Source organism: Dunckerocampus dactyliophorus, chromosome 9 (genome assembly GCF_027744805.1).
Source record: "Dunckerocampus dactyliophorus isolate RoL2022-P2 chromosome 9, RoL_Ddac_1.1, whole genome shotgun sequence".
Lineage (NCBI taxonomy): Eukaryota > Metazoa > Chordata > Actinopteri > Syngnathiformes > Syngnathidae > Dunckerocampus > Dunckerocampus dactyliophorus.
Genome location: NC_072827.1, coordinates 7,350,979 through 7,374,693, shown reverse-complemented (window position 1 = coordinate 7,374,693; position 23,715 = coordinate 7,350,979). Strand labels below are relative to the sequence as shown.

The 23,715-nt window shown below is 44.4% G+C and overlaps 2 protein-coding genes across 6 annotated transcripts in view; both read right to left on the bottom strand.

Annotated features, from left to right (window-relative positions):
- Positions 1-221: 221 nt before the first annotated feature.
- On the bottom strand, positions 222-12,198 carry LOC129188029 (centromere protein J-like). 4 transcript variants are annotated; one of them, XM_054787994.1, is made up of 7 exons: positions 11,597-12,198; positions 10,552-10,747; positions 7,219-7,413; positions 5,832-6,035; positions 5,179-5,310; positions 4,957-5,100; positions 222-615 (listed from the first exon to the last, which is right to left on the bottom strand). In XM_054787994.1, coding segments are annotated over exons 1-6 (864 nt in total). In that variant the 5' UTR covers positions 11,599-12,198; the 3' UTR covers positions 222-615; positions 4,957-4,965. The 4 variants fall into 4 exon arrangements, with proteins under 4 accessions (XP_054643969.1, XP_054643967.1, XP_054643968.1 ...); XM_054787992.1 differs by having other exon boundaries at positions 4,970-5,100; positions 11,597-12,196; XM_054787993.1 differs by lacking the exon at positions 11,597-12,198 and adding an exon at positions 11,187-11,303 and having other exon boundaries at positions 4,970-5,100.
- ubr3 (ubiquitin protein ligase E3 component n-recognin 3) overlaps positions 11,679-23,715 on the bottom strand; it is a 112,872-nt gene continuing 100,835 nt past the window's right edge. Inside the window, exons 39-40 of one of the 2 annotated variants that reach the window (XR_008572517.1) lie at positions 22,324-22,462; positions 11,679-11,693 (exon numbers count right to left, since the gene is read on the bottom strand). Coding sequence is in view for 1 of the 2 variants with exons in the window: in XM_054787986.1 (XP_054643961.1) it covers positions 22,453-22,462 (10 nt within the window). In the remaining variant the exon portion in view is untranslated. Of the gene's footprint in view, positions 11,694-21,703; positions 22,463-23,715 lie in introns of those variants that run through there. The other variant, XM_054787986.1, reaches the window with a different exon arrangement.

Here is a 23,715-nt window from a genome sequence, read left to right as displayed (position 1 = left end):
TAAATTCCCGAGACAAAAAGATGCACATTTACGACAAAAAAGCAGTAAAAACACTCCTGATCAAAATCAGGACCAGCTGCATTTGCCAGTTGCAGTCGCAATTTGCATTTTGCACATTTGGATCTTAATGAGGTTTTAAATAAAGCTACAATATGCAAAAACAAGAAGGAGAGTGAGACAACATACATTTTGAAAAAGTAATTTATTGAAAACAACATCCATCCATCCATTTTCTATACCACTTCATCCTCATTAGGGTCACAGGAGCATGCTGGAGCCTATGCCAGATGACTTGGGGCGACAGGCGGGTTACACCCTGGACTGGTCGCCAGCCAATCGCTAGACAAACAACCATTCACACTCACATTCATACCTGTGGACAATTTAGGGTCGCCAATCAACCTCTCCTGCATGTTTTTGGGAATGTGGGAGGAAACCGGATTACTCCGGAGTAGCCGGAGAAAATTCATCAGAACACTGGAACTTGGAACTGGTGCGAGGTCGTCAAACGGCGAACGCTTAAATCTGCTGGCGAAGGCGAGCGTGCGTGCACGACCAGCGGCTCTCCTTCTTCCTCTGCTCCTCCTGCGGGGAGCTCAGCTGCTCCTTCAGCGCCTGAAATCACATTTGTTTGCTTTCAGTTGGTTCGGTACACAAAGTGTGCAGCACTCACTTCCTCGTTTATGTGAGAAACTTTGTGAAAAGTAGTTGGTGCACAATAAGAAATGTTGAAATTGGAATTTATTTTAAAAAAATATTCAAGTCAGGCATCATTGACATTATTAGGTATTAACATGATTTTAATTATTATTACTTGTGGAAAAAAATACTTCGTCAGTCATGGAAAAAAAATTAGAGCACCCTTGTTTCTTCAGCTTCTTGTTCATTTTAATGCCTGATACAACTAAAGGCACCTTTGTTTGGACAAATATAACAATGACAACAGAAAACACGCCTAAGAGTTTAATTTTTGGCAGCACAATGCTAGAGCTATTCATGGAAGAACTTGATTTTGGTTATTATCATGAAAACCATGGAAGTTACTAAATATCAGCTCTTACATTCAACCTTTATGAGCTATATTTGTTATCATTATATTTGTCCAAACAAAGGTACCTTTAGTTGTACCAGGCATTAAAATGGATCTTTGTTTGCTGCTCAGTTAGGTACGCAAAGTCTGCAGCACTCACTTCTTTGTTTATGTGTGAAACTTTGTGAAAAGTAGTTGGTGCAGAGTAAAATATGAAGACATTGGAATTTAATTTTTTAAATATTCAAGGCAGACATCATTGATATTATTAAAGGGTCACTGACATGATTTTTCAACTTTGCTTAAATATATTGTTTATAGTTACGTTACGTTGTTTGTTTGTTTTTTAAAGCGAACGTTGAATGAGTAAAAATTACATTTGAAGTAGTGGCTGGAAATGTTTCTGATCTCCGTCCATAGGGGGAATGGGAGCGAGGCGAGGCGCTGACGAACAAACACAATAAAAAGACTCAAAAGTGCTCTTTACCCTCATTAAGAAGCTGATTTCAAACAATAATTGAAGGATAAGCAACTCCCAGGTCATTTACACTTACCAATTTGTGTTTGAAGTCAACCAATCTTCATCTCCATGTCTTTGTCATCAAACACCTCAGCATCAGACATGTAGTCCCATCGTCTTTGGTCGTAATCAATACGGCTTAATCCCTTGTTCTGCAAGTTCTCTACTTCATCTCCACATGTTTCTTCCTCCCCGAAAACTAACCACACATCCCTCAAATCTTTGCTATAATCACTAAACATCTTCAATATCGTCCAATCTCTCATGTTTGTTTACTTGTGAAGTTCGACGGTGCTGACGTCGCTTGGTAAATGCCCCTCGTCTAAGAAGATGAGTCCCAAAATGGCCCACGGCATGTACAAAAGTATAATTATTCAGAATTTAACGTTCACTTTCAAAAAACAAACAACACAGAACATAATTCCAAACAATATAGAGCATATTTGAGCCAAGTTGAACAAATATGTCAGTTACCCTTTAAGTAGTAACATGATTTTAATTATTATGACTTGTGGAAAAATGTTTTGTTATTTTATTGTACAAGCATATTTGAGAGTCTTGAAGGTGGCATTTATGATTGTTATTATTAAATATTATTTATTTATATTTATTTATTAATTATTATTCAAAAAAGTAGCTTTACCTCCTCTCTATTATATTAATACAATACATTCTGAAGATAAACCATTGAAAAGTGCTACATAAATCCCAGTTGTTACTATCATCATTATCATTAATACTATTTGAAAAATTCATTTCATTTCATATGAACAAGAAGAAGAGGGTCTTCAACTCGGGGGACAAGGAGGAGCTGCGCAGAGTCCAGAGGGAACTCCGGCATAAGATTAGGAAGGGGAAGGACTGCTACAGGAGGAAACTGGAGAAGCGGCTGGAGCAGAATAATGCCATGGAAGTCTGGAGAGGCCTGCAGACCATCACAGGCCATGGCAAAGGAGTGGGGAGAGACCAAGCCAGTGGGGACAAAATCTGGGCAGATGAGCTCAATCTGTTTTTCAACAGATTTGAGTCTGCCCCCCCTCCATCTCCTACTCACTCACCACTCTTCACCCCTACATCCACATCCCAGCCATCCTCTACCCCTCTCTCCATAACTGATGATCAGGTGAGAAGTCAACTAAAGAAGATCAAGGCAAGGAAGGCCCCAGGACCGGACAGCATCAGCCCAAGAATCATCAAGGACTGTGCTGACCAGCTCTGTGGAGTGTTAAGGCACTTGTTCAATCTCAGCCTGAGCCTGGAGAAAGTCCCGGCCCTGTGGAAGACCTCCTGTGTGGTCCCGATACCAAAGACACCACGTCCCAAGGAGCCTAACCACTTCAGGCCTGTTGCCTTGACCTCTCACCTGATGAAGACCATGGAGAGGATTATCCTGCAGCACCTGCGACCCCTGGTGGGCACTCAGCTGGACCCCCTGCAGTTTGCTTACCGGCCTAGGATCGGAGTAGACGACACAGTGATCTACCTGCTGCACAGATCACTACTACACCTGGAGGACAGCGGGAGCGCTGTGAGGGTCATGTTTTTTGACTTCTCCAGTGCCTTTAACACTATCCAGCCGTCACTGCTCAGAGTGAAGATGAAGAGTGTGGGAGTAGACCAACAACTGACTGCATGGATTATAGACTACCTCACCAACAGACCACAGTATGTGAGGCTCCGTCACTGTGTGTCTGACATGGTACTCTGCAGCACAGGTGCCCCTCAGGGTACGGTGCTCTCCCCTTTCCTCTTCACCTTCTACACCTCGGACTTCACACACAAGTCCACACAGTGTTACATCCAGAAGTTCTCCAATGACACAGCCATCGTTGGTTGTGTTTCGGAGGGGAATGATCTGGAATACAGGACGGTCATCAGGGACTTTGTCAGCTGGAGTGAGCTTAACCAGCTACAACTCAACACCAGCAAGACAAAGGAGATGATCATTAACTTCCAGAGGAAAACACCTCACTTCACACAGGTGAACATCCAGGGAGCAGACATAGAGTTGGTAGACAGCTACAAATTCCTGGGTGTTCACCTTACCAACAAACTGGACTGGTCCGTCAACACCCACGCCCTCTACAAGAAGGGCCAGAGTCGTCTCCACCTGCTGAGGAGACTGAGGTCCTTTGGTGTGTGCAGGACTCTCTTACGGACCTTCTATGACTCTGTGGTGTCCTCAGCCATCTTCTACGCTGTGGGCTGCTGGAAAGGGGGCAGCAGAGACAGGGACAGGAGCAGGATAAATAGACTGATCAGGAGAGCGAGCTCTGTCCTGGACGGTCCTTTGGACTCCGTGGAGGAAGTGGGGGAGAGAAGGATGTTGGCTAAGCTGACATCCATCATGGACAACACCTCTCACCCGCTACATGACACTGTTGTTTCCCTGGGCAGCTCCTTCAGCAGCAGACTGTTACACCCACGGTGTAAGAAGGAGAGGTTCCGCAGGTCCTTCATACCGACCGCTATCAGGCTCTACAACACCTGAACCATTTTGTATTCACTATGTCTATTCATTGCATGCATTGTCTACGACTATGCATTCTTTACTTGTGTACATACTTGTGTATCTTGCTTGCTGCTGTAACAGATGAATTTCCCTGCTGTGGGATTAATAAAGTACTACTACTACTATATGTTCTCAAAATTTCATTTCACTCCCTGATGGAGCTACACCTCACACCCAACGTCTGGGGCACATCCTCAGCAGCATATTCAACAAAAAACAGGTCAACGGCAATAAAAGTAGCTATCGCCCGGTCGAGCTCTTTTGCCCTCTTTGAATCATGTGCTAATCGCTGTCTAAATGATCCGGGTAAAGTGTGTAGAACGTGTGGTCCTTGTTTTTGTCTGTTTACAGTTGTTTTCACATCGGGGTGATGCCGGAGTAAATGTGTTGTCATGTTTGTTGTATTTCCACCGACAGAGTTTTTTTGTCCACAACGCGCTTGCCATCAGGGTCATACTACATGAAATCCAAAGTATATACATAACCTACAGGCAATTTTGAGCCAGTGACATAAAGTAGCTTTAATACAAACCAAGCTGGTGTGGATTGTCTATTTATAGTACTGCATTTATGATATTGGTATGTTTTTATATTTTTTTATTCTATTTAATATATTGTTTTTTATTTATCATGACTATTTCTCTTCAAATTTGTGATTTTTCTTGTTCTTATTGTACAACACGTTGGGAAGCAGAGGTGGTGTAAAAATGTGCTTTGTAAATAAATACAACTTGACTACTTTCTGCAGTTGAGTAAATAAGATTTTACAAAACACGTGAAAGGAACGAGCACCTGGTAAGGAACCCTTCCGTGATGGTTGCAAAGTGGCAAACAAACATTTTAACATTCATCAGCATTCAGCATTCTGAATAGACGGGACCTTGCTGGCGTCACCTGTATCTCCTACCGTTCTTTCTTGTTAGGCATGGCTCGCACAGCAGCGGGGTGTTTCTCCAGCAGTTTGCATTCCCTCTGCATCTTACTGGTTTCTGTAGTGTCCCTCTCTGCTCTGAGACGAAGCATCTCCAACATGAACAACTCACAAGAGGAGAGATGGAGAAAAGACGTTAGGACACGCTTCCGCCATACCACCAGCCTCTTTCATGAAGTAGTCACTTCGCCCTTCAGCTCGAAGTTCTCCTGGCTGAGAGAGTCAATCTGCTGGCGAAGGCGAGCGTGCGTGCACGACCAGCAGCTCTCCTTCTTCCTCTGCTCCTCCTGCGGGGAGCTCAGCTGCTCCTTCAGCGCCTGAAATCACGTTTGTTTGCTTTCAGTTGGTTCGGTACACAAAGTGTGCAGCACTCACTTCCTTGTTTATGTGAGAAACTTTGTGAAAAGTAGTTGGTACACAATCAAAATATTCAAGTCAGGCATCATTGATATTATTAAGGAGTGACATGATTTTAATTATTATTACTTGTGGAAAAAACCACTCTTGTTTTTTCAGCTTCTTGTTCATTTGAATGCCTGATTCAACGAAAGGCACCTTTGTTTGGAGAAATATAACAATGACGACAAAATAAGCTGCAAAGAGTTACTGTACATTTTTTGGCAGTACAATGCTAGAGCTATTCATGTAAGAACTAAAGTGACTTTGGTTATTATCATGAAAACCATGGAAGTTACTAGATATCTGTTAGAAAGCCCATAATTTACCATGTTTTGTCCCACTGTGTTCGGCCGTCAGTGAATGCACCGCAGTCTTGTGCCGCTGTGTCATTTGAAACGTATTTTTTTTTACTTCTCTGACGCTGCACAGGTACATGTACCGTTGCCGTTGATGTGGAGTCCTCGCCGTCATCAAACCTCACTTTGCTCTTCTTCACAACGACACGGCCACCGTCACCATGGCTTCCAGGGCTGCGGCGCTGCTCCGTGGTGGGCGGGGGCTTGATGGGCATGGACGAGAAGCGTCTCTGGTCCGGCCCGGCCACGCCGAGCAACTTCCGGTTCTGCTGATCCATCTGGAGAACCTACAGGACCACGAAAACAATATGTCCCACCTCATCTTGAAACTTGTTTTTACAACCATAATTGGACACCACAGTAGAAGCATGTGATTTCTCCCAGCCAATTCAAGATTCAAGATTCAAGATTCAAGAGAGTTTTATTGTCATGTGCATGGTAAAACAGCAGTTATACCATGCAATGAAAATCTTATTCTGTTCATTTTCCCAAGAAAAGAAAGGAAACACAACACAATCAGCACAAACATAAATAACCATCAAATCTTACTCTTCAAAAAGAATGGCAAACAAATGATATAATACTTCCATGTCACATACAGCGGAAGCTGCTTGCCTCAACACCCCTCAGACTGGCTGAATGAAGACGACATAAGCGGTTTCCTTTTGAGTCTTGACTCCAACGACAAAGATTTCGTACCAGCACCAATCTTACTTCCTGATGCGGACAACTAGGGGTGTCACAAGACCTCGTGTCGCAAGATCTCTCTTTCAGAAAACAACTGTCTCTTAGGCGCCAGGCCTGGGATGATAAATTCATTCATTGATCACACAATCAATGAAAATGAAGGCCATAGATTTTTGTGTCTGTTTTCTTCCTCCCCGCATCCAAACAGGTAAGAAGAGAGTTCACTCTGTGCATTGATTTCAGCACCTTGGCACGTTTGCTCCATCAAACAACGGCATGAACGGAGTGAGTTCTTTTGTCAGTCATACAGTCTCTTTGTCTCGGTGGGTGGAGGCGGAGCCGCTAGCATACACACATAGTGCAAAGTCTAACGTAGAAGAAAACAAATTAGGAGATTGCAATAAATTGGCACATTTTTTAATTGTACTTTTCTTCAAAGTAATCTCATCTCGTCTTGTAGACCCAATCTTGCTATCGTCTCGTCAACTGCTTGTCTCGCGACACGTCTACTAACAATCATAAACAGACCATTTTTCATACAAATGACCCCTTATGTCGACGTCAATTTAAGCGGGCACTTTTTAGTAATAACAAGAACGCAGTGTACCAGGACTTGATGAATTAGCCCACATGGACGGATTGTCAACATAAGCGGGACGATTTTAGCGGGTATTGTAAATGCACTGATTATGAAATGAAAACATTACTGAGGTTAAAAAGTGTAAATTGCTGGAAAGATCTTACTTGTGTGTGTCATGACTGACGTGTGAGGAGAAACATCACCTTGGTGACAAAGGAGAAGGTGGAGGAGAGGTACAGCTCGGCCGCTTGCTCCAGTTCAAACTCTCCCAGATCAATGCTCTCCAGCTGACACTCACGCTTCCAGCGCTGCAGCTTCTCCACTAACGGTTCCCGTGGAAGTCTGGCCACCGCTTGCCCGTCCGGCGATTTCGGTCTTGGACTCTGCTTGGCGGCCACCTGACATGATTTTAGCATATAAACTCAAGCTATACACTCAAGTCTGTGAAGTCATCTATTTCCTTGTACTTATGTGGGTTCAAAAGATCATATTGAAGTCTCCACATATAAAAATAGTTTTTTGACCTATGTCTGTAAACGAGATCTTAATGCAATCCTCAAACATTCCAATCTTGACTTTGTAGTTCTATACACAGCTTATTAGCACATTTTTGCTTTTTTCGTTACAGATTTCCATTGTTATACATTCTAAAATGTAATCAATAACAAATGACATATTCTTTACCATTTTGTAGTTCAGATGTCCACGTACTGTATACAGCCACACCTCCTCCATTTGAATTGTTCCGATTTGCACATCATTTCATATCCTTCCAGATCAAAGTCCATTCCTTTGTTGGCAGTAATCCAAGTTTCTGAGATGCCATTACTTTGAAAGGTTCTTTGATTCAAATATTTTTTTTTGTGCTAAGGTTCTTTCTTGCATTTTCTCGTAGTCATTTAGCTTCTGTATAGCTTTCCCTGTTAGTGCATCCATATGTTTACTCAGTTGTCTCGTCTGATTAAGTGTATCATCATTGTCAGGTCTCGGCCGAGGGTTAGTACACAACTAGCACCTCCGGATATCCGTGACTCAGGGGTCACCCTCAGTGGTGTTCCCTGCCTCTCGCCCGAAGTGAAGAGATTTGACTATAATCCCAAAAGATGACACGTTCCTATTTTTATATATTTTTAAAATATTGTCAACAGTCGAAGAAATTTTATTTATATATTTAAAGAAGCTTTGTGTTATTATTAATGCCCCCTGGGCCGCACTTGGGACCCCCCGTTTTTATGTCCCTTTATCAGGGTTGAGCGTGTGACGTGACGTCAACTCTGTGAGCAACCACAGCTTTTGTTGACTATTTAAAATGGTAATTAAAGAGAGAAGGGGAGTGTTAATTGCAGCTGCAACTATATAATGTTTTACAACAGTCATTTTTATTGCAAATGTTGATCTGAAATGGAGGAGTTCAGAGATGGGCTGTTCACCCGCTGAACAAGTCTTATACAGAGAGGAAATAATGTTCTACAAGCAGACCATGTCATGAGTAGTGTGCTGCTCTCTGCTGCCATCTAATGTTCACCCTGTTGCAGCACCACTAATCATCAGAGGAGGAGCTTGGTACACCTGCAGGCAATTAACTCAGGACTACTGAGGCCTTGCAGCAGCTCCCAGTCTTTGCCAGAACGTCTTCCCAGTTACACCTGATTCCCTTGCCTACCCATTGTCTCTTTATCCCTTTTTCCTTGTTCTGGCCGCTTCCCATGCCTACTGTGAGTAGTGGTCGTTTCATGTTTTTGTGCTTGTGCAGCAGTGTTTTTGTATTGTGTATTTTTGACTACCTAGTTACTAGCATTTTCCTATCACCCTTTTGGTGTTAGTAATTTTGTGTTTTTTGATCATTTTTCTCCTGCTAACCGTGTATGCAGTGTTTTTTGTTAGTTATTTCTATTACCTTTTTCCCGTGGCTAGGCCCGGTGTTTTTGTTATCATTTTTCTCATGGACATTTATGTTTTTGTATTGTGGTGTACTTTATTAAATATTTTTTGTTACACACAAGTTGTTGTCCTGTCTGCTACTTGGGTTCCAACCACGAACACACGTCACCTCGTGACAGACCAATCACACCTTTTAAAGGAAAATTGCACTTTTTTTTTTATTTTGCCCATCATCTACAAGCCTTCTGTGAGACATGAACACGCGAAAGGTAACGCTACATATAGGAACTTCCGCTGCTGCTGCTGCTGTGTTTTTGAGTTTGGAAAAGCTAACTCTAGCTGTGGCGTTCCTTTCTTTGCTGCTATGTGAAATCAATGCATGCAGAAAGGAAGTTCCACTAATGCTTTAAAAGACTAAAATACAGTAAGTATTAGATGCTGTCATGAATGTATGTGTTACTACATGGTCACAGCATGTATACAAAACCATAAAACCTTGTTCCCTCACTCGTTAACAATACTACGATACTTGAACTCCTCCACCTGGGACAGGACCTCATTCCCAACCCGGAGGGAGCAATCCACCCTTTTCCGACTGGAAAAGGGTGCGAGATGCATTTAAAGTGGCAACATGCTGTGAGCAGCCCCGTGTGAAGCTGTGACTGCCAGGAGAAACAGGAGAGCCCGGAGTGAGCTACCCGCCATGGCTGTGCGAGGTGCGTTGAAAGCAGAAGAGCTGTGGGATGTCAGGAGAACGAAGTAAATGCTAATTTCGGTGTATGCGATGTGGACCACCAACGCCTCACGTTCATTTCACTGAAGGCTGCTATGAACACCTTTACAAGTACAATATAAATGCATTTTGGATGCTAGGAATCTAGCAACAGGACTAAAGGGGGAGAAAGGCGTCAACGTTGCCACAGAACACAGTATGTGATGTCTTATTTACATATACAGTATATTATATAGTATTGTAACACTATGCCACCACAGCGACCAGCATTCAAAGCATTATACATGTTGGAAAACTTTATGAAAACTAAAACTTTCACAGCGATATGTTGATGTTGGAGGTGGGGCGCTGACGAACAAACATTATAAAAAGGCTCAAAGGAGCCTTTTACCTTCATTAAGAAGTCGATTCAAAACTATATTTGAAGGATAAGCAACTCCCAGGTCATTTACACTTACCATTTTGTGTTTGAAGCCGACCAATCTTCATCTCCATGTCTTTGTCATCAAACAACTCGGTGTCCGACATGTAGTCCCATCGTCTTTGGTTCTAATCAATACGGCTTAATCCCTTGTTCTGCAAGTTCTCTAGTTCATCTCCACATGTTTCTTCCTCCCCGAAAACTAACGACACATCCCTCAAATCTTTGCTATAATCACTAAACATCTTCTATCTCGTCCGTTCTCTTGTTTGTTTACTTGTGAAGTTTGACTGCGCTGTAGTCACTTGGCAAAGAAATAAAATATTCCACTTTGTATTAAAGATGACCGCTTTCACACTGCACGTGCTCAAATGCACCAAACAACATTGAATTAGGTACAAATGCAATTACATCAATCAAAACTGTGTCACCTTTGTACATGACCAAACTTTTGAATTCACCTGAACTTTAGACAAGTCTAGTATGTTCAATTCTTCTTACCTCTTCCATCTTCATCCTCATGGGAGCATCCACCGAAGCCCGCAGGGAGGCGAAGTCTGAGGCGTTGGTGTCGTCCTCGTATGTCTCCAGGTGCGGAGGTCGCGGGGTGGTGGACGAGGGAGACGTGTACCGCAGAGACTCCGCCAGGTCAGGGCCCGGGTTGATGGTAACACTGGACGTGGTGCTGCTGGGCATCCTGCGGGACAAAAAGTCCACCTTGGAGTATGGAAGTTCGACGGTTGGAGGTGACATTTTAGCGGCCTTTGCTCATCCGAGACTTGAGCGACGGTTTTTGGTGACGGTTACGGGGATTGTACAGATGTTACACACATGAAGATGACACTTCAAGGTCTTCCGTAATGTTTATTGTCGCGCTGAAACATCAAAGACGAAATAAACGGTCACCACCAGTGTCTGGACTGAGTGGCACTTTGATTGCATCATATGCTCTCCTACTACCGTAGTTCCTGTGTAGACATCTTTACATTCATATCTTGGTGCATCGGTTATAAAACTGCATATTCCATACACCTTTAAATTATAGCACATTTGAAAGTACAATTGACAATCAAAACACCTTTTAACAATAGTTAAATATCAGTGAAAAGGTCATACACACTGCGAATGGAACATACCTTATCCAAAATGGCGTGCCGTTATCGGTTAAAATTAGCCAAGCTAAGTACAGTACTAGTCAATATTCGAGACATATAGCTAGCACTGATCTGTATAATATATCTGGATAGCTCATACGTCGCATCCACCTGTGCACACGTCATCGCCAATGATCTATCCAGATATATAATACAGATCACTGACAACTAGCAATGTTGCATAAGCCGTATTTTAGCGATGAAAAAATCCTGACACTGAGCGTGCGCGCTCTGTCAGGAGAGTGCGTGCGACTGCGGTAAAGTTAGAAACACATTCAAATTCAAATGTTTGTAACATAGCAAAACATCCCTCTTTTTAACCGTGGCAACACAAAGAGCTACAACCTATATTTTTAATCAAAACGAGCCGTTTTCTGTGCAGTCTGACTTACATTGCTCTCTACCAGAAGCCAGCAGAGACAGGAGAGCAGGGACCGTCTACAAATGTCTTCTTCTTCTTGGAAGAACTGTGGTATTGTATGAGAAAGTCTGGAGTGGCAGAGAAGTATGTTAGGGTGGTGCAGGACATGTATGAGGACTAGAAGACAGTGGTGAGGTGTGCTGTAGGTGTGACAGAGGAGTTCAAGGTGGAGGTGGGACTGCATCAGGGATCAGCTCTGAGCCCCTTCTTGTTCGTTATGGTGATGGGGGGGGGTGGGACGAGAGGGGGACAACAAAAAAAAAAAAGAGAGACAAGAGACAAGGACAACAGCAGCAACAACAACAATTGTGATTGAACAACAGAAACATGCAGGACAACATCAGCAAATAAATGTCCGTGACAACCACAAAGACGAACAAGGACATAAGGACAAAACAACATCAACAACCACAATGACAAAGCTGTCAATGACAATCACACATAATAGCAGTCATGAAATGATGAACTATGACAGTGATCACAATGACAATATTGCATTGAAACAGTCACACATAATAGTAGTAATGAAATGATGAACTATGATAGTGATCACAATGATAATACTGCATTGAAACAGTCACACATAATTGTAGTAATGAAATGATTATCCATGATAGTGAACAGAATGAAAATTACTGTAATGCACACCATTGTAAAAAAAAAAAAAAAAAAAAAACTATAGTCATACTGCTGATATCACCGTCGCTGTAGTAAAACCAACAACATAATAACACCCTGGATAACTCAGTGAGTAATGTGGGGAAGTACGTATGTACTGTGAGTGTGCATATGTACAGGTATCTCTGTATGTGAGGAAGACTTCATATATATAAAGGTGCAAGAATGTGTGGGCGTGTAATTGTCACTGAGAATGCATGAAAGGAAAGGGGCCGCCTTCAACCTCCCAGAGAGCCCCGCCCCAAATAGCCAGGCCGGGCCCCGGCTGCCAGAAGGCCACCAGGCCCACAGGGGCAGGCAGCACAAAGATCAGTGCCCCAAGAGCCAGCCCAGAGAGCCCCCCACCCCCCGAGAAGACCAGCAAGGGGCCGAAGAGAAGTAATCCCAGCCAAGGACAGGGTGCCGGCGGGCCGGAGGACTGCCAACCCCCGAGACCAGCGAGAGATCACACCCCACAAAGGCAGACGTGTAGCGGGGGCTACAAACCGGCAGGCCCAGAGACGCCTCCACAACCGGAAAGAAGCCCGCCCGCGCCGGAAGCGCCAGATCCCGCCCACCGCCACCCCCACCCCCAGGGAGCGGAGCCCGGCCCGCCCCGGGCCAACCCCCGCCCGACCCCCGACACAGGGCCGCCCTGCCAAGGGATGCAGGAGGCACACCCTCCACCCACCCGGCGGAGGCACGGGCGGCAGAGTTGTATCACCCAGCACCCGACCCCACGGAGCAAACCCCTGTATGCCCCCCCCCAAAAATAAATAACTAAAATAAATAAATAAATAAATAAAAGTACACACACGCACGCACATACACACCCCTACGCACCCACACGCACGCACATACACACTCCTACGCACATACACACCCCTACGTGCACGCACATACACACTCCTACGCACTCAAGCGCGCTAACACACGCACACGCACGCACACACAGTGGTCGACTCTCCGACACCCGGAAGCCCCACCCTATCCCCCGTTGGTAACCCTAGGAGCAGCGGAGCCGGGGACCCCGGGGTCCCAGACATACGATCCAGAACCCAGGCGCGGAGAGCGCGGACTGCTGGGGAGCAGGAAGACACCAGGCCACACCCTCCCAACAGTAGGACGCCGCCAGCAAGGCAGACAGGGGAGCCAGCGAGGAGGAAAGCGGGAAACTGAGCAGGCAGGCGGGAAAACGGGCGAGCAGCCAGGCGAACCACCACACAGCGGCAACCGACACCCGCGGGCCAGCAAACCCCGAAGAGGGAGCGGGAGCACCACACCCCAAGCCGCAGGGAGGCCAAGCACCAGAGCCGAGAAGGCGAGACCAGCAGCAGACCAGCCGACGGCCCCCACAAACCACCAGAAGCCAGACCAGCCACATGCCACCAGAGCCGACAGCGCATCACCCGCGTACCGGAGCCCCACCCCCGACAAGCCCACAGACAGACCGGGGGAGGCGAGGACACAGACAGCGGCCCGGCAGAGCACAAAGCGCAACGGCGACAAACGCCCAAGCGCCCGGCAGAGCACAACCCCCCCCAGCGGGCCCGGCCCCAGGGCACCCGCCCCCCCAGCCCCACCCCGCCACCCAGGCCCACAGTACCCGCAAGCATGACCAAGCCCCAACCCACCAGCCGGCCCGGCGCCCCAGCGCAGCAACCACCAGCCGGCGCGGCGGCACATGGGCCACCCGCAGCACCGGCACCGCCCCCCGGAGACCGCCGAACCCGCCCCAAGAGCGCAGAGGCGCCCGCAGCACGTGTCAGTCCAGGGGAAGCACCGCAAGCCGCCCCCCCCCCCCACGGCGCAAGCCCCGGCATCAACAGGCCCCAGAGGGCCACCCCAGGGAAGGGCAGGCGAACCAGACAAGGGCACCCCACAGGCCAGGCCGCCCCGGGCGAGCCACCGCAACGGCCAGGCCCCCGGCCACGCCGCCGACCCTGGCGGGCAGGCGCCGAGGTGCACGAGGCACCCCAATCCAGCCCGCCCCACCCGTGTATGTGATAAGGTGTGATTGTGTCTATAATGCAATTAAAAAATAATAAATAAATAAAATAAAATAAAAGAGGACAGCTATGAAAAGCTGGCCTCTGTGTCCCTGAGGGGTGTATCTGTGTGCATGTATATGGGGTGTATGTGGATGATAGCTAATGATGCAATTAAAATCGGGGGACAGCTGCGGAAGCAGGGACCAGCCAGACACCAGCAGGCAGCAGGGACCGCCCGCCAGCCCCCCGCCAGCCCCACCTCCAAGCCCCCGGCCAAAGCCACCCCCCGACCGCCCCACCCCGGAGCAAGCATCCCCCCGCCGATCCCGGAAAGCACCACGCAGATGGACACCACGCCGCCCGCTCCCACGCGCACCCGCCCACGGCCCCAACACCCCCTGCTCACCAAGCCACAGCGGCCCCGTCCCTGAAGGGAGAAAGCAAGGGATCCTCCCCACCCCAGCACCACGCACCCCCCACCCCGAGCCCAAACCGCACATCCGCGACCCCCACCTCCGCGCCCCCAGTCACCCGGGGGACAGCCACAGGCGCCGGAGGATAACAGGCAGCTCCCACCTATCACACATACACCACACACATAAATCGGTAAAATAAAATAAATAAATAAAATAAAATAATAAAAAATAAATAAATAAAAAGGGGCAACCCAAACCACCCTCCCACCCAGGGGAGATAGCTCCGCGGGGGCAGCTGGGCCCAGGCACCCGCGCCCCCACCAGGGGGAGAGGCCGGCCCCCACCCCCGCACCGGACGACCCCACGCGGTAGCCGAGCAGGAGGGCCCAGGGCAGACCCCGCCCCACCCCCAGAGGCAAAGGAGGCGAGGGAGAGCCAGCGCCACCAGCCGCACACGGGCCCCCCCAGCAGCAGTGGGCGCCCGGCACCCGCAGGATGCAGCACCCCGCCCACCCACCACCCCGGAGGTCAACCAACGCCGCCCCCGGGACGGCCCGACCCCGCCCCCGCCCCATCACCCGACCCGGACCCCTCCCCAGCCCCACCCACCAGCCCCCACAGGCAGGCAGCCCAGCAAAGAAGACCCGGGACACCAAGCCCGCCCCCGCCCGCCCCCGAGGTACCAGGCCCACCCAGCGACCAGGACCACACCCCATGCCAGACAAACGAGACCCCCAGGGGCAGAGACAGATGCCCTAACCCCCCTGAGAGTCAGGTCAGGGAATTAATTATTGGTGCCCATATAGACTGAAATTCTGACATTTGTTCTTTAGATTCAGCAGACATTCTCTCCATAGCTATATGATCTAACAAAAGATTTTTGTAAAGAGCTATGTTCAGTTTCTTCCTTGATTTCCAATTGATAAGAATGGTTTTCTTGGCGATGCTTAATGCAGTGATGAGAAGCTGTGTTTGGTTTGTTTCTACATCAATTGTGGAGAGATCGCCCAGCAGGCATAGTAAAGGGGAGGTAGGAATGGAGAACCCAAGTGCCAAAGTGCCAAAGATAGGTACTCACACACTCCGTGCCAAAAATTTTTAATGGGAGCACAGGTCCACATGGAGTGTAAGTAGTCATCTATTCTATGGTCTGAGCAGTGTGTACAGATGTTAGAGTCAGTTAAGCCCATTCTAAACATTCTATGTCCTGTGTAGTGTACTCTATGAAGGATTTTAAACTGAATCAGCTGTAGGTTGGGATTATTGATTAACCGGGAAGCATTAAGACATATTTGCTTCCAGAATTCAGGGTCACAGCTTGTAGATAAATCTGAGTTCCATTTGGAGATTGGAACGCCGATTGTGTTGTCATTTTTTGAAAGTAGAACATATAATTTAGATAATGTTTTAGGGGCAGATATTTTTAAAAATTGGTCAATAGTGGTATTGCTTTCCCATGATATAGTCCTGAAACTTGTTTTAATTATGGATTTAATTTGTATGTATTCAAGAAATTTGTTATGATTTATTCCATACTGTGTAACAAGGTCGTTAAATGAGATAAAGTTGTTTCCTATAATTATATTTTTCATACAACTTATTCCTTTTTCGTGCCATGTTGGGAAATTTAATGGTTTCTTTTTAAGCAAGATGTCAGGATTACTGTATTCCAGATGGGAGTGTATTGGCAAGGAGTGAGCGAGAATTTTGTTATTTTTAAAAATTCCCACCAAGCTGTCAGAGTGGTGCTTATATTTATACTTTTAAAACAATTGTTTTTCCGGAGGATTTGGCTAATGAAGGGCAGGTTACAAATTGGGATTTCGTGGCTAAGTGATTGTTCGATGTCTAGCCATAAATAATCCAATGGGTTAGGTTTGATCCATTTTAAGATATACTGTAACCTGTTTGCAAGGAAGTAGTTGGAGAAGTTTGGGAGTTCTAAGCCCCCATATTCTTTAGATTTTTGTAACGTTTTGAGACTTATTCGTGCTGTCTTATTTTTCCAAAGAAATGTATTTATATATGAATCTAATGACTTGAACCAAATTATAGATGGTTTGGTGGGGATCATGGAAAACAGATAATTAACCTTTGGTAAAATCATCATTTTCACGGTGGATACTCTGCCTGTAAGTGAGATGGGCAAGGTTCTCCAACCTGCAAGATCATCCTCTATTGACTTCAATAGTGGAGTATAATTCAAGCGGATTAGGTCTGACAGGTTGGAGGAAATGTTAATACCCAAATACTTAATGTTCCCTGAACACAGTGGTATAGAGGGGGTGCTCTGGAAACCAAAGTTAATGGGCAGTACTGTGGATTTAGACCAGTTAATGGAGTAATCTGAGAAGGTGCTATAATTGTTAATGAGTGAGATAGATTCGTGAAGTGAAGAATGTGAATTATCTAGGAAGAGTAATACATCATCAGCATAAAGGCTTATCTTATGATGAACATTTGTGGTGTGGATCCCTTTAATATTTACATGTTGTCGAATTGCAGCTGCAAGAGTTTCGATAAAGATAGCAAATAGTGAGGGAGAGAGTGGACACCCTTGCCTAGTACCTTTTTGTAAAGTAAATTCTGGAGAGATGTGATTGTTGGTCCGAACAGAGGCCTTCGGGGTGTTGTATAGTATTTTAATCGTTGCTAGTTGAGTTTGAGTTGAGTTGAGTTTCTCCCCTTAATAAATCCTGATTGATCAGGGTGTATTATATGAGGGGTAACTTTTTCCAGCCTTATAGCTAACACTTTGCATATTATTTTAAGATCTGCATTAATCAGTGAAATTGGACGATAACTGGAAGGTAGTGTTGGGTCCTTATCCGGTTTCAGCAGGAGACTGATTGTAGCTGAGTTCATGTTTGGAGGCAAGCATGAACTGTCTTTAATTTCCAAAACCATTCTAAGAAATATTGGAGATAGTAATGACCAGAATATTTTATAAAACTCAGGAGGGAAACCGTCAGGTCCTGGTGCTTTGTTGTTCGGCAACCGGTGTAGAGCATTATGGAGTTCTATTAATGAAGTGGGTACATCTAAGTTGGTCACCTGTTCGTCATTTAATTTTGGTAATTCTATGTTGTTGAGAAATGTTTCGATATCTGGGAGAGATGGTTTAATCTGAGGTGTATATAGATTTTTATAAAAGCTCCTAAAGACGGAATTAATTTCCTCCGGGAGGTGAGTGATATGACCTACTGAGTTTCGAATGGAGGAGAAAGAGCTTTTTTCTTTATTGACTTTTAGTTGGTTAGCTAAGTATTTTCCGTGTTTATTGCCATGCTCAAACTTTTCCAAACGTAGCCTCTGCAGATGGAACTGAATTTTCTTGTCAGTAATTTCTTTTAAGTCTAGTTTCAGTTTCCTTAGGTTACTTAGAATATGCTCATCTTGTGAGTCAGCATGAGCTGCTTCGAGGATTTGGATTTTTTTCTCCAACTCTGATTCTAGTAATCTCTTTCTTTTTCTTATATGATGAATATGAAATGATTTTTCCGCGCATTACTGCTTTTGCTGTCTCCCACAGAATACTAGCCGAGACACCGGGTTGGTCATTGAAGTCTAAAAACATTGTCCACTCTCTTTCAAAGTATTTTAGGAAGTCTGAGTCTTTTAGTAATGATGTATTTAATCTCCAGCATCTAGTAGGAGCGCTCATAGTTTGGTTAGTGAGAAAAAGAGAGACTGGGGCATGATCACTAATGGTGATAGGGTGTATGTGAATGTTTGAAATGTCTGATATGATTGAGTTGCTTGTCAAAAAGTAGTCAATACGAGAGTAGGTGTGGTGCACTGGTGAGAAATAAGTATATTCCCTGTCCCCGTTCCATAATTTAATTCCACATACAGAAATGCTGTGGGTTTTCAGCGTAGTTCTCACGTATAAATGTTTTACGTTTAATTTTCCTCTAAGATCATATTTCTCCGCTCTGATTGAAAAATACTGTATGAGGTTTTTGGGTAACAAGTTATTATTAACTTCATGCATTATTCTAGCGGTTTGAAAGAATACAAAATCTGCAAATTTTAATATCTGATTTCAAAAATAAAGGGTTTGTATGTTCTCTATACTTGGTATTATGAATGATCCTCACCCATCTTTTTTGCAGTACAGTGAGTGAGTGAAGATTGCTTTTGTAATTATTACCCCATATCTCCACACAATACATTAAATATGGTAATACTAAGGAACAGTACAGAGTGTGGAGTGATTTTTTATCAAGAACATATAGCAGGTAGAGAGTATATAGAGTATAGTATATAGAGAGTAGCAATATGAGGTAACTAGATGCTGGAAAGAGCAGGTAGTTGGCGTAGGCAGAGTAACAATCCAGCACTGGACAAGTGTCTGACTGCAGCTTAAGAAGAGCGTCCTTAATTGCCTGCAGGAGTGTCAAATTAGCTCCCCCTGCCGGTACACGTGTGCTGCAACAGAAAACAGCCAGAGGGCAGCAGAGCAGCACACAGATCATGACACTAAATACAAGTCAAACTTGTCTACAGCGGCCACTAGAGGGAGGCTGCAAAAGTGGCCGCTATAGACAGGTGGCCTCTATAGACAGGTTGGCGTCCAGTTTGAATGTTGACCAGTAGAGGGAAAAAAAAGAAAAAAGTGGAAATAATAATAATAATAATAATAATAATAATAATAATAATGTTGACCAGTAGAGGGCACTGCGGACTGCGGATAAAAGTTGTACAGCACTACTAGGCTTGTTATTATCATGGTTCATGGATCATGGTTTTAATTCATCCTGAACATGCATGAGTCAAACAGTAGCACATCACATAGTACAATTCACAATTTTGCATGTCCAAAAAGGAGTAGGAAGAAGCAAAGCTTATTTAATCCTACCCCTCATCAGTTTCACATCAGTTGCAATACATTTATTCACCTCTTGTTCTTCCAAGTGTACTTTGTAGGTCTACATGACAATGTAGTGCAATCATAGCCAAGGTTTTTACTTACTAAAAGGAAGCTAGAGGCTTAATAATAACTGATAGAATATATCCACGACCCACAGAACAAAGCTGTGCTAGTAATGTCTTACGCTTGTTTTTTATATTTTACTTTTTATACGGCAGAGTGTCATTACAGCTTTAGTTCATCAGGAAGTGACGGGAAGTGACGGTGGGCGTCCCGAGCAGGAGAGCTAGGCTCAGTGCTAGCTGTGAGTTTGGAGAGAGTTGGGAAGTGTGTTTATGTTGGCGTGGATGTAAAGTCCTGCAGTGTTCTCCGCTGTTAATAAAGCCATTAAAGTGCATCGGCGACATGAGTCTCTCCTTCCCCACAACAAGCGGCATTACAGTATTGACACACATTGTGCACATTGTCTCACACCAGGAAATAAACGGTGTCACCTGTTACAGGCATTGCCGGGACAGCTATGTAGTGGGGCTTGTTCCTGGGCAAGCAGGAAGGAGAGACGATGCTGAGAGATGTGTGTGTGTTCTGAGCTGCTGTCTGGTGGCCGCGTTCAATAAATAAAGTTGGCAGAAGCAACAGGAGAAGTTTCCTTCTTTGCTTTGGAGCTGAATAACACTGACAAGTTAACAGACTAGTAGCGAACGGAAAAGAAGACGGCTTTGTTTGTGTCGAATACAGAAGATGAGGACTTTGATGGATTTGTGGATGAGGATTGATCAAAAATAACGTGAGTACATTCTAAAATACTTCAATTAAGTACAACCGAACTCAGTTTTGCTCCCGCTGCCGCATGCATGCTGGCGTATGTTGTTTTTTTTTATTGTAGCGTCGCTGGGAGCACGTCCTGTTCCCAGCCTAATTTGCGGTAATGTTTTGGTGCAAATGCTCTTAAAGTTACATGTTTGACCAGGAAATAGCAAGCTCAAAAGAAGATGTGGAACAACTGACAGTTTGTGTGGATCTTGTGAATGATTGTGACTGAGCTAGGACTCAGTAATTAAAGTCTACACACGACAGCTTCATTGATTGAAAAACGAAACTTTTTCGTGCATGAAGCTTCTACTTGAGTCGGTAATTTGGCCACTATATGCAGTCAGATATTGACCAAGGGAGACAAAATGGGTGGCTGCTGGCCACGTTGGACAGGTGACTGCTATACACAGGGTCTATAACATGTAAATTTGCTTCGGGGGATTTTTCAGTGGCTGCTATAGGCAGGTGGCCGTTCTATAAAGGTGGCCGCTAAGACAGGTTTGACTGTATTATACACTTGGGGGTCTACTTTGCTCCCCCAAAAAGGATTTTCTGGAGCCTGGTTGGTGGCGTTCTGTGCTCACTCGGTTCACTCGCTCACTGCAGGAACTACTCCAGTACAGTCGTCCCTCGCAACATCGCGGTTCGATTATTGCTCCCTCGCTATATCACAGTTTTTCAGAAATTAATTCATAATCACTTTTTCATGGTAGACTATGGTCTATTATTAGTCAAAACATATTGAAATTTACAGTGGCGTGAAAAAGTGCTTGATTTCTTTTTTGTCACACTTAAATGTTTCAGATCATCAACAAATTTAAATATTAGTCAATGACAACACAACTGAACACACAATGCTGTTCTGAAAGGAAACTTTTTATTATTAAGAGAGAAAAAAAATCCAAACCTTTATGGCCCTGTGTGGAAAAGTGGTTTCCCCCCATTAAAACATAACTGAGATTCAGCCTGGAAAAGGTTATTAAGCCATTTCTAAAGCTTGGGGACTTAAAAGTAAAAGCACGTACTGTTCTGCAGTTTCTGTTCTCACAGGGCACACTCCCACCGCACACTGAGAGCATAGTGGAGCTCTACGCGTCCATGAATCACGCATGCACGAGGCGCGATTCCACTCTCCTCATTAAATTACTACTCATTTCTCTGAAGCCTCATTCGCACTAGCTCACTTACCTGTCAGCGTGTCAAACGATGGAATAACGTTGTGTGATAAACAAGTAGTCCTGACTACAAAATAAAGGGTGAAGGTGACTCCAGATGTAATTATTACTACTGTTTAGACTTTATTTTATTTTGATGAAGTGATGGCCAACTTTAAATGAACAAACAAGAATCAAGTGTCTAAGGACGGACGACTGCAACTTATTTTGACTGGCTAATGACTAAGCTCGCCTCACACTTGGAAAACCAGTGATTTAAACGAAAAGCATTCATGAAAATCCATAAAACCACGAGACTTCAAAGTGCAGGAGCTTCAACAGGAACATCTTTTTTAACCACGATGATCTACACTCAACAAAAACATAAACGCAACCCTTCAATCTTTCATGAGCTAAACTCATGATGTAAAATGTATTTTTCTATTTTTCCTCATATATTGCTCCAAAATCTGATATGCCATGCCTGTAAGGAGGCGAAGAAGTGCTCACTCACACAGATGTGGACACATTTGTCAACAATATTTGAGAGAAATATACAGTCATCCCGCGTTTAGGGTGGTTAATTGGTTCCAGACCTGACCGTGATAAGTGAATTTCCACCAAGCAGGATTCCTTATTTATAAATGGAATATTTTGGTGGTTAGAGCAAAGAAAACCTGTTTACCACCATCTAAATACACCTTTTTAACATTATCGGAGCCCTCTAGACATGAAATAACACCCCTACAGTTACACTCCTATTACCCAATATAGTAGACATAATATAGACTCACGTGAGCGTTGGGAGAGTTCCATCCATCCATCCATCCATCCATTTTCTATACCACTTCTCCTCTTTAGTGTTGCGGGGGCATGCTGGAGCCTTGGAGAGTTCCTTGTTCTTTTACTTCCTCTTCTGTACATTACTGACACCTAGTGACCATTGTAGAACGCAACTTCTGAATGCCTTATACACTCAACAAAAATATAAACGCAATGCTTTTGTCTTTGCTCCCATTTTTTATGAGATGAACTCAAAGATCTAAAAGTTTTTCCACATCCACAATATCACCATTTCTCTCAAATATTGTTGACAAATCTGTCTAAATCTGTGATAGTCAAAAAGAGTTGATCAGGTTGTCGTTTGTGACCTGTGGAATGTTGGTCCACTCCTCTTCAATGGCTGTGCGAAATTGCTGGATATTGGCGGGAACTGGTACACGCTGTTGTATACGCCGATCCAGAGCATCCCAAACACGCTCATTGGGTGACATGTCCAGTGAGTATGCTGGCCATGCAAGAAAGACGTTTTCAGCTTCCAAGAATTGTGTACAGATCCTTGCAACATGGGGGCGTGCATTATCCATGCATGGATGTACTGCCAAATTCTTTGACACGCCTTTGAACGGCTTATGGTCGAGAAATGAACATTCAATACACGAGCAACAGCTCTGGTTGACATTCCTGCTATCAGCATGCCAATTGCACGCTCCCTCAAATCTTGCGACATCTGTGGCATTGTGCTGTGTGATAAAACTGCACATTCCAGAGTGGCCTTTTATTGTGGACAGTCTAAGGCACACCTGTGCACTAATCCTGGTGTCTAATCAGCATCTTGATATGGCACACCTGTGAGGTGGGATGGATTATCTCAGCAAAGGAGAAGTGCTCACTATCACATATTTAGACAGATTTGTCAGCAATATTTGAGAGAAATGGTGATATTGTGGATGTGGAAAAACTTTTAGATCTTTGAGTTCATCTCATAAAAAATGGGAGCAAAAACAAAAGCGTTGTGTGTATATATTTTTGTTGAGTGTATTTGTATTTTACTTCATTTAGGCAAAAAAATACATACAATTTGCCGAAATATGCACATTTTTTCACCAATAGGCCGTATTCAACCACGAAAGAGCATGAGTTATGAATATATTTATGAAAAACAGTGATAAGAATGAAGCCGTGCAATTCGAAGCTCTAAGTGGCATGAAAGATAGAACTGTATTGTAACAATGCTTTGCATCACTTTGATATGTAAATAAATACAATAACAGGGAACTTGTAAATATGAAATCTTTTGTATTAATTATTAGTGTATATATAAAAAGTATTATAAAATTTACATATTTAAATATTACATATCTATATTTCTAAAGTACATTCATGTTTGTTTACATTAAAATATA

Bases quoted from the DNA above. Each gene is read 5' to 3' on its own strand.
- LOC129188029 (XM_054787992.1), bottom strand. The intron at 7,414-10,551 runs GTAAGAAGAATT...AAATCATGTCAG, and splicing joins TGAGGATGAAGATGGAAGAG to GTGGCCGCCAAGCAGAGTCC. The intron at 5,101-5,178 runs GTGACTACTTCA...TCCTCTTGTGAG, and splicing joins ACTTCGAGCTGAAGGGCGAA to TTGTTCATGTTGGAGATGCT.